Raw genomic sequence first — 13911 nt, forward strand, 5'->3', positions numbered from 1 at the left:
TCATCCAAGCCAGGCGAAGTGGTCCTCCAGACAGGCAGAAGTCTTCATCCAGACGGCATCTTCTATCTTCATCCATCCGGCGCGGAGCGGGTCCATCTTCAAGACATCCGACGCGGAGCATCCTCTTCTGACGACAGCTAAGACTGAATGAAGGTTCCTTTAAATGACGTCATCAAAGATGGCGTCCCTTCAATTCCGATTGGCTGATAGAATTCTATCAGCCAATCGGAATTAAGGTAGAAAAAATCCTATTGGCTGATTCAATCAGCCAATAAGATTGAGCTTGCATTCTATTGGCTGATTGGAACAGCCAATAGAATGCAAGCTCAATCCTATTGGCTGATTGGGGTTAATAAGTGTAAGATTAGGGGTGTTTAGACTCGGGGTTCATGTTAGGGTGTTAGGTATAGACATAAAATGTATTTCCCCATAGGAATCAATGGGGCTGCGTTAAGGAGTTTTACGCTGCTTTTTGGCAGGTGTTAGACTTTTTCAACCGGCTCTCCCCGTTGATTCCTATGGGGAAATCGTGCACGAGCAAGTTACACTAGCTCACCGCTAACGTAAGCAGTGCTGGTATTGGAGTGCGGTAAGGAGCAAACTTTTGCTCAACGCTCACTTCTTGTCTGGGTTGTAAAAACCCGCAATACCAGCGCTGTCTGTAAGTGAGCGGTGAGCATAAACTGCTCGTTAGCACTGCACAGCCTCTAATGCAAAACTTGTAATCTAGGTGATATAGAGGTATAGATATGTACAGATATAATGTGTATAGGAATATTTGTTAAAAAAATACAAAGAATAGTTACCCCTATGTGGAGATCATTGGAATTTTTTTCAATATTTACAGTAAATTCACAATAAAACACATTACTAAATATTAATGTTTAATAAACATGATTTCCATGTTTCAAGGTATTTGAGTGGAAAGGGCTCCAAAGTGAAAAATTGCTTAACCTTTTGATCTTTTGTTAAAAAAAATACACAAAAATACTCTGCTCTCATGGATATCAAACAATCGCAAACACAACACAGGTTTAACCAAAAATAATCATCTTTGTTAAATATATGTGTGCCACAATTATTAGCACCCCTATGAATTCAAATGAGACAAATATATTTGAAGTATATTCCCATTGATATTTTACATTTTTTAGTACACCTGGGTGACTAGGAACAGGAAATTGTTCAACCATGACTAACTGTAACACATAGGCCAAATTCCCTTAGCTATTCATCACAATGGGTAAGACCAAGGAATATAGCTGTGATGTGCGGCAAAAGGTTGTTGACCTTCACAAGATGGGAAGTGGCTATAAGAAAATAGCAAGAGCATTAAAAAACATAATTTTGGTAAGAACTTACATGATAAATTCATTTCTTTCATATTGGCAAGAGTCCATGAGCTAGTGACATATGGGATATACAATCCTACCAGGAGGGGCAAAGTTTCCCAAACCTCAAAATGCCTATAAATACACCCCTCACCACACCCACAATTCAGTTTAACGAATAGCCAAGCAGTGGGGTGATAAAGAAAGGAGTAGAAAGCATCAACAAAGGAAATTTGGAAATAATTGTGCTTTATACAAAAAATCATAACCACCATAAAAAGGGTGGGCCTCATGGACTCTTGCCAATATGAAAGAAATGAATTTATCAGGTAAGTTCTTACATAAATTATCTTTTCTTTCATGTAATTGGCAAGAGTCCATGAGCTAGTGACATATGGGATATCAATACCCAAGATGTGGAGTCTTCCACTCAAGAGTCACTAGAGAGGGAGGGAATAAAATAAAAACAGCCATATTCTGCTGAAAAATAATCCACAACCCAAAAAATAAAATATTTTCACTTTTGAAAGAAAAAAACTTAAATCAAAAGCAGAAGAATCAAACTGAAACAGCTGCCTGAAGAACTTTTCTACCAAAAACTGCTTCCGAAGAAGCAAATACATCAAAATGGTAGAATTTAGTAAATGTATGCAAAGAGGACCAAGTTGCTGCTTTGCAAATCTGATCAACTGAAGCTTCATTCTTAAAAGCCCACGAAGTGGAGACTGATCTAGTAGAATGAGCTGTAATTCTCTGAGGCGGGGTTTGACCCGACTCCAAATAAGCTTGATGAATCAAAAGTTTCAACTGAGAAGCCAAGGAAATAGCAGAAGCTTTCTGACCTTTCCTAGGACCAGAAAATAAAACAAATTAACTGGAAGTCTTCCTGAAATTTTTAGTAGCTTCCACATAATATTTCAAAGCTCTTACCACATCCAAAGAATGTAAGGATCTCTCCAAAGAATTCTTAGGATTAGGACACAAGGAAGGAACAAAAATTTCTTTATTAATGTTGTTAGAATTCACAACCTTAGGTAAAAATTGAAAAGAAGTCCGCAAAACTGCCTTATCCTGATGAAAAATCAGAAAAGGAGACTCACAAGAAAGAGCAGATAGCTCAGAAACTCTTCTAGCAGAAGAAATAGCCAAAAGGAACAACACTTTCCAGGAAAGTAGTTTAATGTCCAAAGAATGCATAGGCTCAAATGGAGGAGCCTGTAAAGCCTTCAGAACCAAATTAAGACTCCAAGGAGGAGAAATTGATTTAATGACAGGCTTAATACGAACTAAAGCCTGTACAAAACAGTGAATATCAGGAAGAATAGCAATATTTCTGTGAAATAAAACAGAAAGAGCGGAGATTTGTCCTTTCAAGGAACTTGCAGACAAACCCTTATCCAAACCATCCTGAAGAAACTGTAAAATTCTAGGAATTCTAAAAGAATGCCAGGAGAATTTATGAGAAGAACACCATGAAATGTAAGTCTTCCAAACTCTATAATAAATCTTTCTTGAAACAGATTTACGAGCTTGTAACATAGTATTAATCACTGAGTCAGAGAAACCTCTATGACTTAGAACTAAGCGTTCAATTTCCATACCTTCAAATTTAATGATTTGAGATCCTGATGGAAAACGGACCTTGAGATAGTAGGTCCGGCCGTAACGGAAGTGGCCAAGGCGGGCAACTGGACATCCGAACCAGATCCGCATACCAAAACCTGTGTGGCCATGCTGGAGCCACCAGCAACACAAAAGACTGTTCCATGATAATTTTGGAGATCACTCTTGGAAGGAGAACTAGAGGCGGAAAGATGTAAGCAGGTTGATAACACCAAGGAAGTGTCAGCGCATCCACTGCTTCCACCTGAACATCCCTGGACCTGAACAGGTATCTGGGAAGTTTCTTGTCTAGATGAGAGGCCATGAGATCTATCTCTGGAAGCCCCCACATCTGAACAATCTGAGAAAACACATCTGGATGGAGAGACCACTCCCCTGGATGTAAAGTCTGGCGGCTGAGATAATCCGCCTCCCAATTGTCTACGCCTGGGATATGCACCGCAGATATTAGACAGGAGCTGGATTCTGCCCAGGCAAGTATCCGAGATACTTCTTTCATAGCTTGGGGACTGTGAGTCCCACCCTGATGATTGACATAAGCCACAGTTGTGATATTGTCTGTCTGAAAACAAATGATTGGTTCTCTCTTTAGTAGAGACCAGAACTGAAGAGCCCTGAGAATTGCACAGAGTTCTAAAATATTTATTGGTAATCTCGCCTCTTGAGATTTCCAAACCCCTTGTGCTGTCAGAGATCCCCAAACAGCTCCCCAACCTGAAAGACTCGCATCTGTTGTGATCACAGTCCAGGTTGGGCGAACAAAAGAAGCCCCTTGAACCAAACGATGGTGATCTATCCACCATGTCAGAGAGTATCGTACATTGGGATTCAAGGATATTAATTGTGATATCTTTGTATAATCCCTGCACCATTGATTCAGCATACAAAGCTGTAGAGGTCTCATGTGAAAACGAGCAAAGGGGATTACGTCCGATGCTGAGTCATGAGACCTAAAACTTCCATGCACATAGCCACTGAAGGGAATGACTGAGACTGAAGGTGCCGGCAGGCTGCAACCAATTTTAAACGTCTCTTGTCTGTTAGAGACAGAGTCATGGACACTGAATCTATCTGGAAGCCTAAAAAGGTGACCCTTGTCTGAGGAATCAAGAAACTTTTTGGTAAATTGATCCTCCAACCATGTTTCCGAAGAAACAACACTAGTTGATTCGTGTGAGATTCTGCAGTATGTAAAGACTGAGCTAGAACCAAGATATCGTCCAAATAAGGAAACACCGCAATACCCTGTTCTCTGATTACAGATAGTAGGGCACCCAGAACCTTTGAAAAGATTCTTGGATCTGTTGCTAGGCCAAATGGAAGAGCAACAAATTGGTAGTGCTTGTGTAGAAAAGAGAATCTCAGAAACTGAAAGTGTTCTGGATGAATCAGAATATGAAGGTATGCATCCTGCAAGTCTATTGTGGACATATAATGTCCTTGCTGAACAAAAGGCAGAATAGTTCTTATAGTCACCATCTTGAAAGTTGGTACTCTTACATAACGATTCAAAATTTTCAGATCCAGAACTGGTCTGAACAAATTTTCTTTCTTTGGTACAATGAATAGGTTTGAATAAAACCCCAAACCTTGTTCCTGAAGAGGAACTGGCATGATTACCCCTGAAGACCCCAGGTCTGAAACACACTTCAGAAAAGCCTGAGCTTTTACTGGATTTACAGGGATGCGTGAGAGAAAAAATCTTCTCACAGGAGGTCTTACTTTGAATCCTATTCGATACCCTTGAGAGACAATGCTCTGAATCCAATGATTTTGGACAGATTTTACCCAACAATCCTTGAAAAACCTTAATCTGCCTCCTACCAGAGCTGGAATGAGGGCCGCACCTTCATGCGGACTTAGGGGCAGACTTTGGTTTCCTAAATGGCTTGGATTTATTCCAATTTGAGGAAGGCTTCCAACTGGAAGCAGATTCCTTGGGAGGAGGATTGAGTTTTTGTTCCTTATTCTGATGAAAGGAACGAAAACGATGAGAAGCCTTAGATTTACCCTTAGGTTTTTTATCCTGAGGCAAAAAAACTCCTTTTCCTCCAGTGATAGTTGAAATAATAGAATCCAACTGAGAACCAAATAAAGTATTACCTTGGAAAGAAAGAGATAGTAATCTAGATTTAGATGTCATATCAGCATTCCAAGATTTCAGCCATAAAGCTCTTCTAGCTAATACAGCTAAAGACATGGATCTAACATCAATGTTGATTATATCAAAAATTGCATCACAAATAAAATGATTAGCATGTTGCAGTAAGCGAACAATGCTAGATATGTCAAAATCCAATTCATGTTGCGCTAAATTTTTTAAACCAGAAAGTTGATGCAGCCGCAACATCACCCGAAGAAATAGCAGGTCTGAGAAGATGACCTGAATATAAAAAGGCCTTCCTTAGATAAGATTCAAGTTTCCTATCTAAAGGATCCCTAAAGGAAGTGCTATCTTCCATAGGAATAGTGGTACGTTTAGCAAGAGTAGAAATAGCCCCATCAACTTTGGGGACCTTTTCCCAAAACTCTATAGATTTTGCTGGTAAAGGATACAATCTCTTAAACCTTGAAGAAGGAATAAAGGAAGTACCTGGCTTATTCCATTCCCTAGAAATCATATCAGAAATAGCCTCAGGAATGGGAAAAACACCTGGGGAAACCACAGGAGGTTTAAAAACAGTATTTAAATGTTTATTAGACTGAACGTCAATAGGACTGGTTACCTCAATATCCAAAGTAATTAACACTTCTTTTAATAAAGAACGCATATACTCTATTTTAAATAAATAAGTAGATTTGTCAGTGTCAATATCTGAGGAAGGATCTTCTGTTTCAGATAGATCCTCATCAGAAGAGGATGAATTATTATGTTGTTGGTCATTTGAAATTTCATCAGCTAAATGAGAAGTTTTAAAAGACCTTTTACGTTTATTAGAAGGTGGAAATGCAGACATAGCCTTCATAATAGAATCAGAAACAAATTCTTTAAAATTTACAGGTATATCATGCACATTAGAAGTTGAAGGAACTGCAACTGGCAATGTACTATTACTGATAGAAACACTATCTGCATGTAAAAGTTTATCATGACAACTATTACAAATGACATTCGGTGGAATAATTTCTACAATTTTACAACAAATGCACTTAGCTTTTGTAGAACCCATGTCAGGCAGCAATGTTCCAGCAGAAACTTCAGAGGCAGGATCAGATTGGGACATCTTGCTCAATGTAAGAGAAAAAACAACATATAAAGCAAAATTATCTATTTCCTTAAATGACAGTTTCAGGAATGGGAAAAAATGCAAAAGCATAGGCCTCTTGATAGAAAAGAAAGCAGGAGGCAAACAACAATGGGGTATTGAAATAATGAAGAAAAATTGGCGCCAAGTATGACGCACAACGTAACGTAAACTTTTTTGGCGCCAAAAAAGACCGGAAATGACACACTTGCGTCACTAATGACGCCGCCATGTGAAAGGTCTCAACGTCACGTATGACGCCGGAAATGACGAAGTTGCGTCAAAAACGTAATTTCCCGCTCCAAAAAAGTTTGCGCCAAAAATGACGCAATAAAGTCTAACATTTGACGCACCCACGGGCCTAATACCCGCAAATGCAAAAAGTAGTCAAATTGAAAAAGACTAAACCCCAGGTAAGAAATAAATTTCTTAAAGTGTTTATATTCCCAAATATGAAACTGACAGTCTGCAGAAGGAAATACATGAACCTGACTCATGGCAAATATAAGTACAATACATATATTTAGAACTTTATATAATTTGCATAAAGTGCCAAACTATAGCTGAGAGTGTCTTAAGTAAATGAAAACATACTTACCAAAAGACACCCATCCACATATAGCAGATAGCCAAACCAGTACTAAAACAGTTCTTAGTAGAGTTAATGGTAAATTTGAGAGTATATCGTCGATCTGAAAAGGGAGGTAGGAGATGAATCTCTACGACCGATAACAGAGAACCCATGAAAAAGACCCCTGTTAGAGAAATCATCGTATTCAATAGGTGATACTCCCTTCACGTCCCTCTGACATTCGCTGTACTCTGAGAGGATTCGGGCTTCAACAATGCTGAGAAGCGCATATCAACGTAGAAATCTTAGCACAAACTTACTTCACCGCCTCCATAGGAGGCAAAGTTTGTAAAACTGAATTGTGGGTGTGGTGAGGTGTGTATTTATAGGCATTTTGAGGTTTGGGAAACTGTGCCCCTCCTGGTAGGATTGTATATCCCATATGTCACTAGCTCATGGACTCTTGCCAATTACATGAAAGAAAAGCCCATTTCCACCATCAGGGCAATAATTAAGATGTTCCAGTCAGCTGGAAATGTCTCGAAGCACTGTGAAGAGGATGGTTTGAGTGGCCAAAATACCAAGGATCACAGTTGGAGAATTGCAGAAGTTAGTTGCATCTTGGGGTCAGAAATCCTCCAAAACTACAATCCGACGTCACCTACATCACCACAAGTTGTTTGGAAGGGTTTCAAGAAAAAAGCTTCTACTCTCTGGGATCGTTTCTTTGGTCAGATGAAACCAAATAGAGCACACAGAGAGATAGCCATATGGAAAAGTACCTCATGCCCAAGGTTAAATATGGTGGTGACTCTTTAATGTTTTGGGGCTGCTTTTCTAACCAGAGGACCTGGACATTTTGTTGGATACATGGCATCATGGATTCTATCAAATATCAAGATATTAAATGAACACCTGACTGCCTCTGCCAGAAAACTTAAAATGGGCCGTGGTTGGATCTTCCAGCAGGACAATGATCCAAAACATATATCAAAATCAGGAATGGTCTTTTATATCTTGCTATGTATTCTCCAAACTCAGGCATTATAGGAGAATACGCATAGCTGTTATCTTGGCAAAGGGAAATAGCATAAAGTATTGACTAAGAGGGTGCCAATATTGTGCCACACATATATTGAACACATTTTTTTTATATAAACCTGTGTTGTGTTTGCAATTGTTTGATATCCATGAGAGCAGAGTATTTTTGGGTATTTTTTGAAGAAAAGATCAAAAGGTTAAACAATAAAGACAATTTTTACCAACCTTCTTTGCTCATATTTACCAAGGGTACCAATATTAGGGAGGGCACCATAGTGTATATATATATATATATATATATATATATATATATATATATATATATATATATATATATATATATATATATATATATATATATATATATATATATATAAAACACATAGAAACACCCAGCACTCACCAGCTAGCTCACAGCTAAGATAAAATCACAACTGGAAAGGTTAGTAACCGCATCTGGCCAAATGGGAAAGCTCAGGCACCACGTCAAGGTCCTTTCCATTGCCTGAGTCCCTAACACAGCCACACTATCATGCGAGCTCACAAAGCCAAACAGACTGAGAACAAAGAAGGGGTGCACAGGTGGATGTAATCACCCATAGAAAATACAAAACATGAAAGGGAACTGCACTCCAAGACTGGATCAGGTACACATCCTGTGACTTAGCAACATCCAGCCCTGGGTGCTAAATAGCACTCCAAAAAAGCTGTGATGTCACCAGAGCCACAGGCAGTTAACCCCAGTGAGTGCTGGGTGTTTCTATGTGTTGTATTACTTTTTATTTGTAATCCCCCTTGTTTCTTGCACCCATTCCGGACTGGGGTTAACTGCCTGTGGCTCTGGTGACATCACAGCTTTTTTGGAGTGCTATTTAGCACCCGGGCTGGATGTTGTTAAGTCACAGGATGTGTACCTGATCCGGTCTTGGAGTGCAGTTCCCTTCCATGTTTTGTATTTTCTATGGATGATTACATCCACCTGTGCACCCCTTCTTTGTTATCAGTCTGTTTGGCTTTGTGAGCTTGCATGATAGTGTGGCTGTGTTAGGGACTCAGGCAATGGAAAGGACCTTGATGTGGTGCCTGAGCTTTCCCATTTGGCCAGATGTGGTTACTAACCTTTCCAGTTGTGATTTTATCTTAGCTGTGAGCTAGCTGGTGAGTGCTGGGTGTTTCTATGTGTTGTATTACTTTTTATTTGTAATCCCCCTTGTTTCTTGCACCCATTCCGGACTGGGGTTAACTGCCTGTGGCTCTGGTGACATCACAGCTTTTTTGGAGTGCTATTTAGCACCCAGGGCTGGATGTTGCGAAGTCACAGGATGTGTACCTGATCCAGTCTTGGAGTGCAGTTCCCTTCCATGTTTTGTATTTTCTATGGGTGATTACATCCACCTGTGCACCCCTTCTTTGTTCTATTTGGCTTTGTGAGCTCGCATGAGTTCCCTTCCATGTTTTATATATATAAAAAAATATATATATACATATATTTATATTTATATACACCCATACACAACTTATGTATGTACTGTATGTATATAGAAAGATAGGTAAATATTAGTACACACCCATACACAAACATATGTATGTATATATATATATATATATATATATATATATAGTATATATATATATATATATATATATATATATATATATATATATATATATATATATATATATATATATATATATATATATATATATATACTGTATATATCATTGTCCTTTGCAGTCAAACACATGGTTATATACTATATGCCTTTAAACCCTTATAAAATATTTTTAATCAATATTTTTATGATTAATTTTCATTAGATAGTTCAGATATTGTATATATGAGTGTAACTTTATTTCATTGTATTTGTGTTGTGTTTGGTGCACCTTATTATTTTTAACTCAGCCTTTACATGAGGTTATCAGTCACGCTAACCTGTTGCACGTTAAATATGATTAATTACCAATCAGCAAGCGCTACCCAGGTGCTGAACCAAAGATGGGCTGGCTCCTATGCTTACATTCCTGCTTTCTAAAATAAAGATACCAAGAGAACGAAGAAAAATTGATAATAAGAGTAAATTATAAAGTTGCTTAAAATTGCATGCTCTATCTGGATCATGAAAGAAAAAAAATGTGTGTTCAGTATCCTTTTAAAACACCTAAAGGAGTTTACAATAGTCTATGCTTTCCTCAAATGGGAGTCGATGACTCCTAAGTGAAAAAGAAAGATTAGTAAAAACAACAGTATGGCTTGGAGTTAACTAAAATTAGGTTGCTGTTTTTTTTACTATAAAAATGATACCTATTAAACTTTATTAATTCTTTCTAATTGTACAGACAATTTGCTTCTGAGCAGTGTTCTCTCTAAGGCCAAGTAGTGAAACAGTTAATTAGAACAATTAACAAACAATAAACAATGCAGACTGCAAAGTGTGATTCCCTTATTAAAAAGACAGTCTAGTCAAAATTAAACTTTCATGATTCAGAGAGGACATGCTATTTTAAACTTTTTAATTTACGTTTATCATCAAATTTGCTTTGTTTTTTTGGAATTCTTTGTTGAAAGTTGAACCTAGGTAAACTCATATGCTAATTTCTAAGTCCTGGAAGGCCACCTCTTATTTCAGTGCATTTTAACAGTTTTTCAAAGGGGGCAGTCTGCAGAGGCTTAGATAGAAGGTAATCACAGAGGTAAAAATGTATTAATATAACTGTGTTGTTATGCAAATCAATAAAGGCACCAAAATGTAATACAAAAGGTCCAAAACAAAACACAGGGACAGGAGACTTCACAGGCACCAAATCACTAGACAAGCGGGTCTTTTTTCATTCTTTTATTCTAATTGGTAAATAATAATTTTCTGGCCTTTTTCAGTTCCTTGGACCAAATGTGGTAAATAAACGATCCATGGTTCAGCTTACCTTAACCAATCCTCTGAATGAACAAATACAAGATTGTGCACTCTTTATTGAGGGAAGTGGGCTGCTGAGAACTACATTAAAATTACGGTAAGTGATTGGTAAGAGGTTTTCAAGTGCCAAGTAAATTCAAAAAGCTCTTGTATAGAGTTTCTTCTGGTGAACAGAGAACAGGTTGTGCTCGTATTACGAGTTGAAAGCAAACTGTTTTTGCTCTAGCGGTAACCCAACTAGCGCAAAAATAAAAAGTTAGAATATCGCGTGCGTGTTCACGTAATCCCCCCATAGACGTCAACAGAGAAAAAAAAGTGGAAAAAAACACCCCACTCTTGTGCAAACACTATTGCATATTCTTATTTGAGCTAACCCAACATGAAAATATGAATATTTCCAAGGGTCAAGTCCTACAAAAAAAGTGTGGGAAGACTATGAGATCGATTTACCCTTGTGCGGGCGGACATGATCCACTGTGGCGGATCATGTCCACTGCACATTGATAAATGCTGACAGCATACGCTGTGTGCATTCATGATTGCACAAGCATTTCTCATGAAATGCTTGTGCAATGCCGCCCCCTCCACATTGGCCGCTAGCAGGGGGTATCAATCATCCCGATCAGAACCAATTGGGATGAATGCTGTACACACTGTATTTATATGTATAAAATCTATACACTCTGGTTAGCAAATTAAAACCAATAAAGGGCTGAATGGTTGCTTTTGGGCCTGAGGATAGACACCCATGGTTAGATTTTTACATAACATGGGTGAAATTTTTATTTGTAATTTAGGATTCAACTTAACTTTTTTTAAAGCAACTTTCAAATATATAAACTAGACACACATGAACAACTGTTGTTTAATTCAGTTCCGCACCCCCCCCCCCTTGCTTCCCCATCTTCCATTCCAGGGTGGGCTGAGACTTCCGTGTCTGACAGCAACTCCAGACTCCTCCTCTGTCACAGAGTCTCACCCACTTAAGGTGAAATAGTCCTATTTCCGCTGAGGGGAGCTGAATTATCCCAGAGCAAGGCACACATAAATGAAAGCACCATGTGTTCCACAAAGTGTGGGGTGATTACACAACAAGACTGATGACAGGCTTGCAGTTAGTGTATTGTATTGTTACCAAACGTGGTAACTAACCATTCTATTTTTGCTTTTAATCTTAGCTGAGAACTTGTGAGTGCTGGACTTTCTCTGTGTGTTGTATTAATTTGTTTTGTTTTGTCTGGGGTTAACTACCTGTGACTCTGGGGATAGCACAGCTTCCTTTGAGTGCCAGTGAGCACCCAGGGCTGGGCATGTTGCAGGTTCATGGGATGTGTACCCGGTCCGGTCGGAGAGTGCAGTCCCCTTCTGTGTTTTGTATATGTCTGGGGTGATTACATAAGCCTGTGCACCCTTCACTTGTTCCCAGTTTGTTGGATTGAGAGCTTGCATTGTGTGGCTGTTGTAGGGTCCCAGGTTTTTGGAAGGGACCTTGATGTGGTACCTGGGCTTGTCCAATTTGGCCAAATACAGTAACTAACCCTTCCATTTTTGCTTTTAATCTTAGCTGAGAGCTTGTAAGTGAGTGATGGACTTTCTTTGGCCTAGATTTAGAGTTTGGCGGTAGCCGTGAAAACCAGCGTTAGAGGCTCCTAACGCTGGTTTTAGGCTACCGCCGGTATTTGGAGTCACTCAAAATAGGGTCTAACGCTCACTTTTCAGCCGCGACTTTTCCATACTGCAGATCCCCTTACGTAAATTGCGTATCCTATCTTTTCAATGGGATTTTTCTAACTCCGGTATTTAGAGTCGTTTCTGAAGTGAGCGTTAGACATCTAACGACAAAACTCCAGCCGCAGGAAAAAAGTCAGTAGTTAAGAGCTTTCTGGGCTAACGCCGGTTTATAAAGCTCTTAACTACTGTACTCTAAAGTACACTAACACCCATAAACTACCTATGTACCCCTAAACCAAGGTCCCCCCACATCGCCGACACTCGAAAAAAAATTTTTAACCCCTAATCTGCCGACCGCCACCTACGTTATACTTATGTACCCCTAATCTGCTGCCCCTAACACCGCCGACCCCTATATTATATTTATTAACCCCTAATCTGCCCCCCTCAACGTCGCCTCCACCTGCCTACACTTATTAACCCCTAATCCACCTCACTAACCCTATCATAAATAGTATTAACCCCTAATCTGCCCTCCCTAACATCGCCGACACCTAACTTCAATTATTAACCCCTAATCTGCCGACCGGAGCTCACCGCTATTCTAATAAATGTATTAACCCCTAAAGCTAAGTCTAACCCTAACACTAACACCCCCCTAAATTAAATATAATTTAAATCTAACGAAATTAATTAACTCTTATTAAATAAATTATTCCTATTTAAAGCTAAATACTTACCTGTAAAATAAACCCTAATATAGCTACAATATAAATTATAATTAATTAATTTGTATTTATTTTAACCAGGTACAATAGCTATTAAATAGTTAAGAACTATTTAATAGCTAAAATAGTTAAAATAATTACAAATTTACCTGTAAAAGAAATCCTAACCTAAGTTACAAATAAACCTAACACTACACTATCAATAAATAAATTAAATAAAATACCTACAATTACCTACAATTAACCTAACACTACACTATCAATAAATTAATTAAATACAATTGCTACAAATAAATACAATTAAATAAACTAGCTAAAGTACAAAAAATAAAAAAGAACTAAGTTACAAAAAATAAAAAAATATTTACAAACATTAGAAAAATATTACAACAATTTTAAACTAATTACACCTACTCTAAGCCCCCTAATAAAATAACAAAGCCCCCCAAAATAAAAAAATGCCCTACCATATTCTAAATTACTAAAGTTCAAAGCTCTTTTACCTTACTAGCCCTAAACAGGGCCCTTTGCGGGGCATGCCCCAAGAAATACAGCTCTTTTGCCTGTAAAAAAAAACATACAATACCCAAGCCCCCAACATTACAACCCACCACCCACATACCCCTAATCTAACCCAAACCCCCCTTAAATAAACCTAACACTAAGCCCCTGAAGATCATCCTACCTTGTCTTCACCATACCAGGTTCACCGATCGGTCCAGAAGAGCTCCTCCGATGTCCTGATCCAAGCCCAAGCGGGGGGCTGAAGAGGTCCATGATCCGGCTGAA

General features: G+C 38.5%; 1 protein-coding gene across 2 annotated transcripts in view; it reads left to right on the plus strand.

Annotated features, from left to right (window-relative positions):
• The window catches only part of LOC128640878 (protein-glutamine gamma-glutamyltransferase 5-like), a 125594-nt gene that overhangs the window by 98858 nt on the left and 12825 nt on the right, over positions 1-13911 (plus strand). For both annotated transcript variants that reach the window (XM_053693331.1, XM_053693338.1), the window contains one exon: positions 10687-10820. In XM_053693331.1, the coding sequence (XP_053549306.1) occupies positions 10687-10820 (134 nt within the window). The remainder of the gene's footprint in view (positions 1-10686; positions 10821-13911) is intronic.

This window comes from Bombina bombina, chromosome 1 (genome assembly GCF_027579735.1).
Source record: "Bombina bombina isolate aBomBom1 chromosome 1, aBomBom1.pri, whole genome shotgun sequence".
Lineage (NCBI taxonomy): Eukaryota > Metazoa > Chordata > Amphibia > Anura > Bombinatoridae > Bombina > Bombina bombina.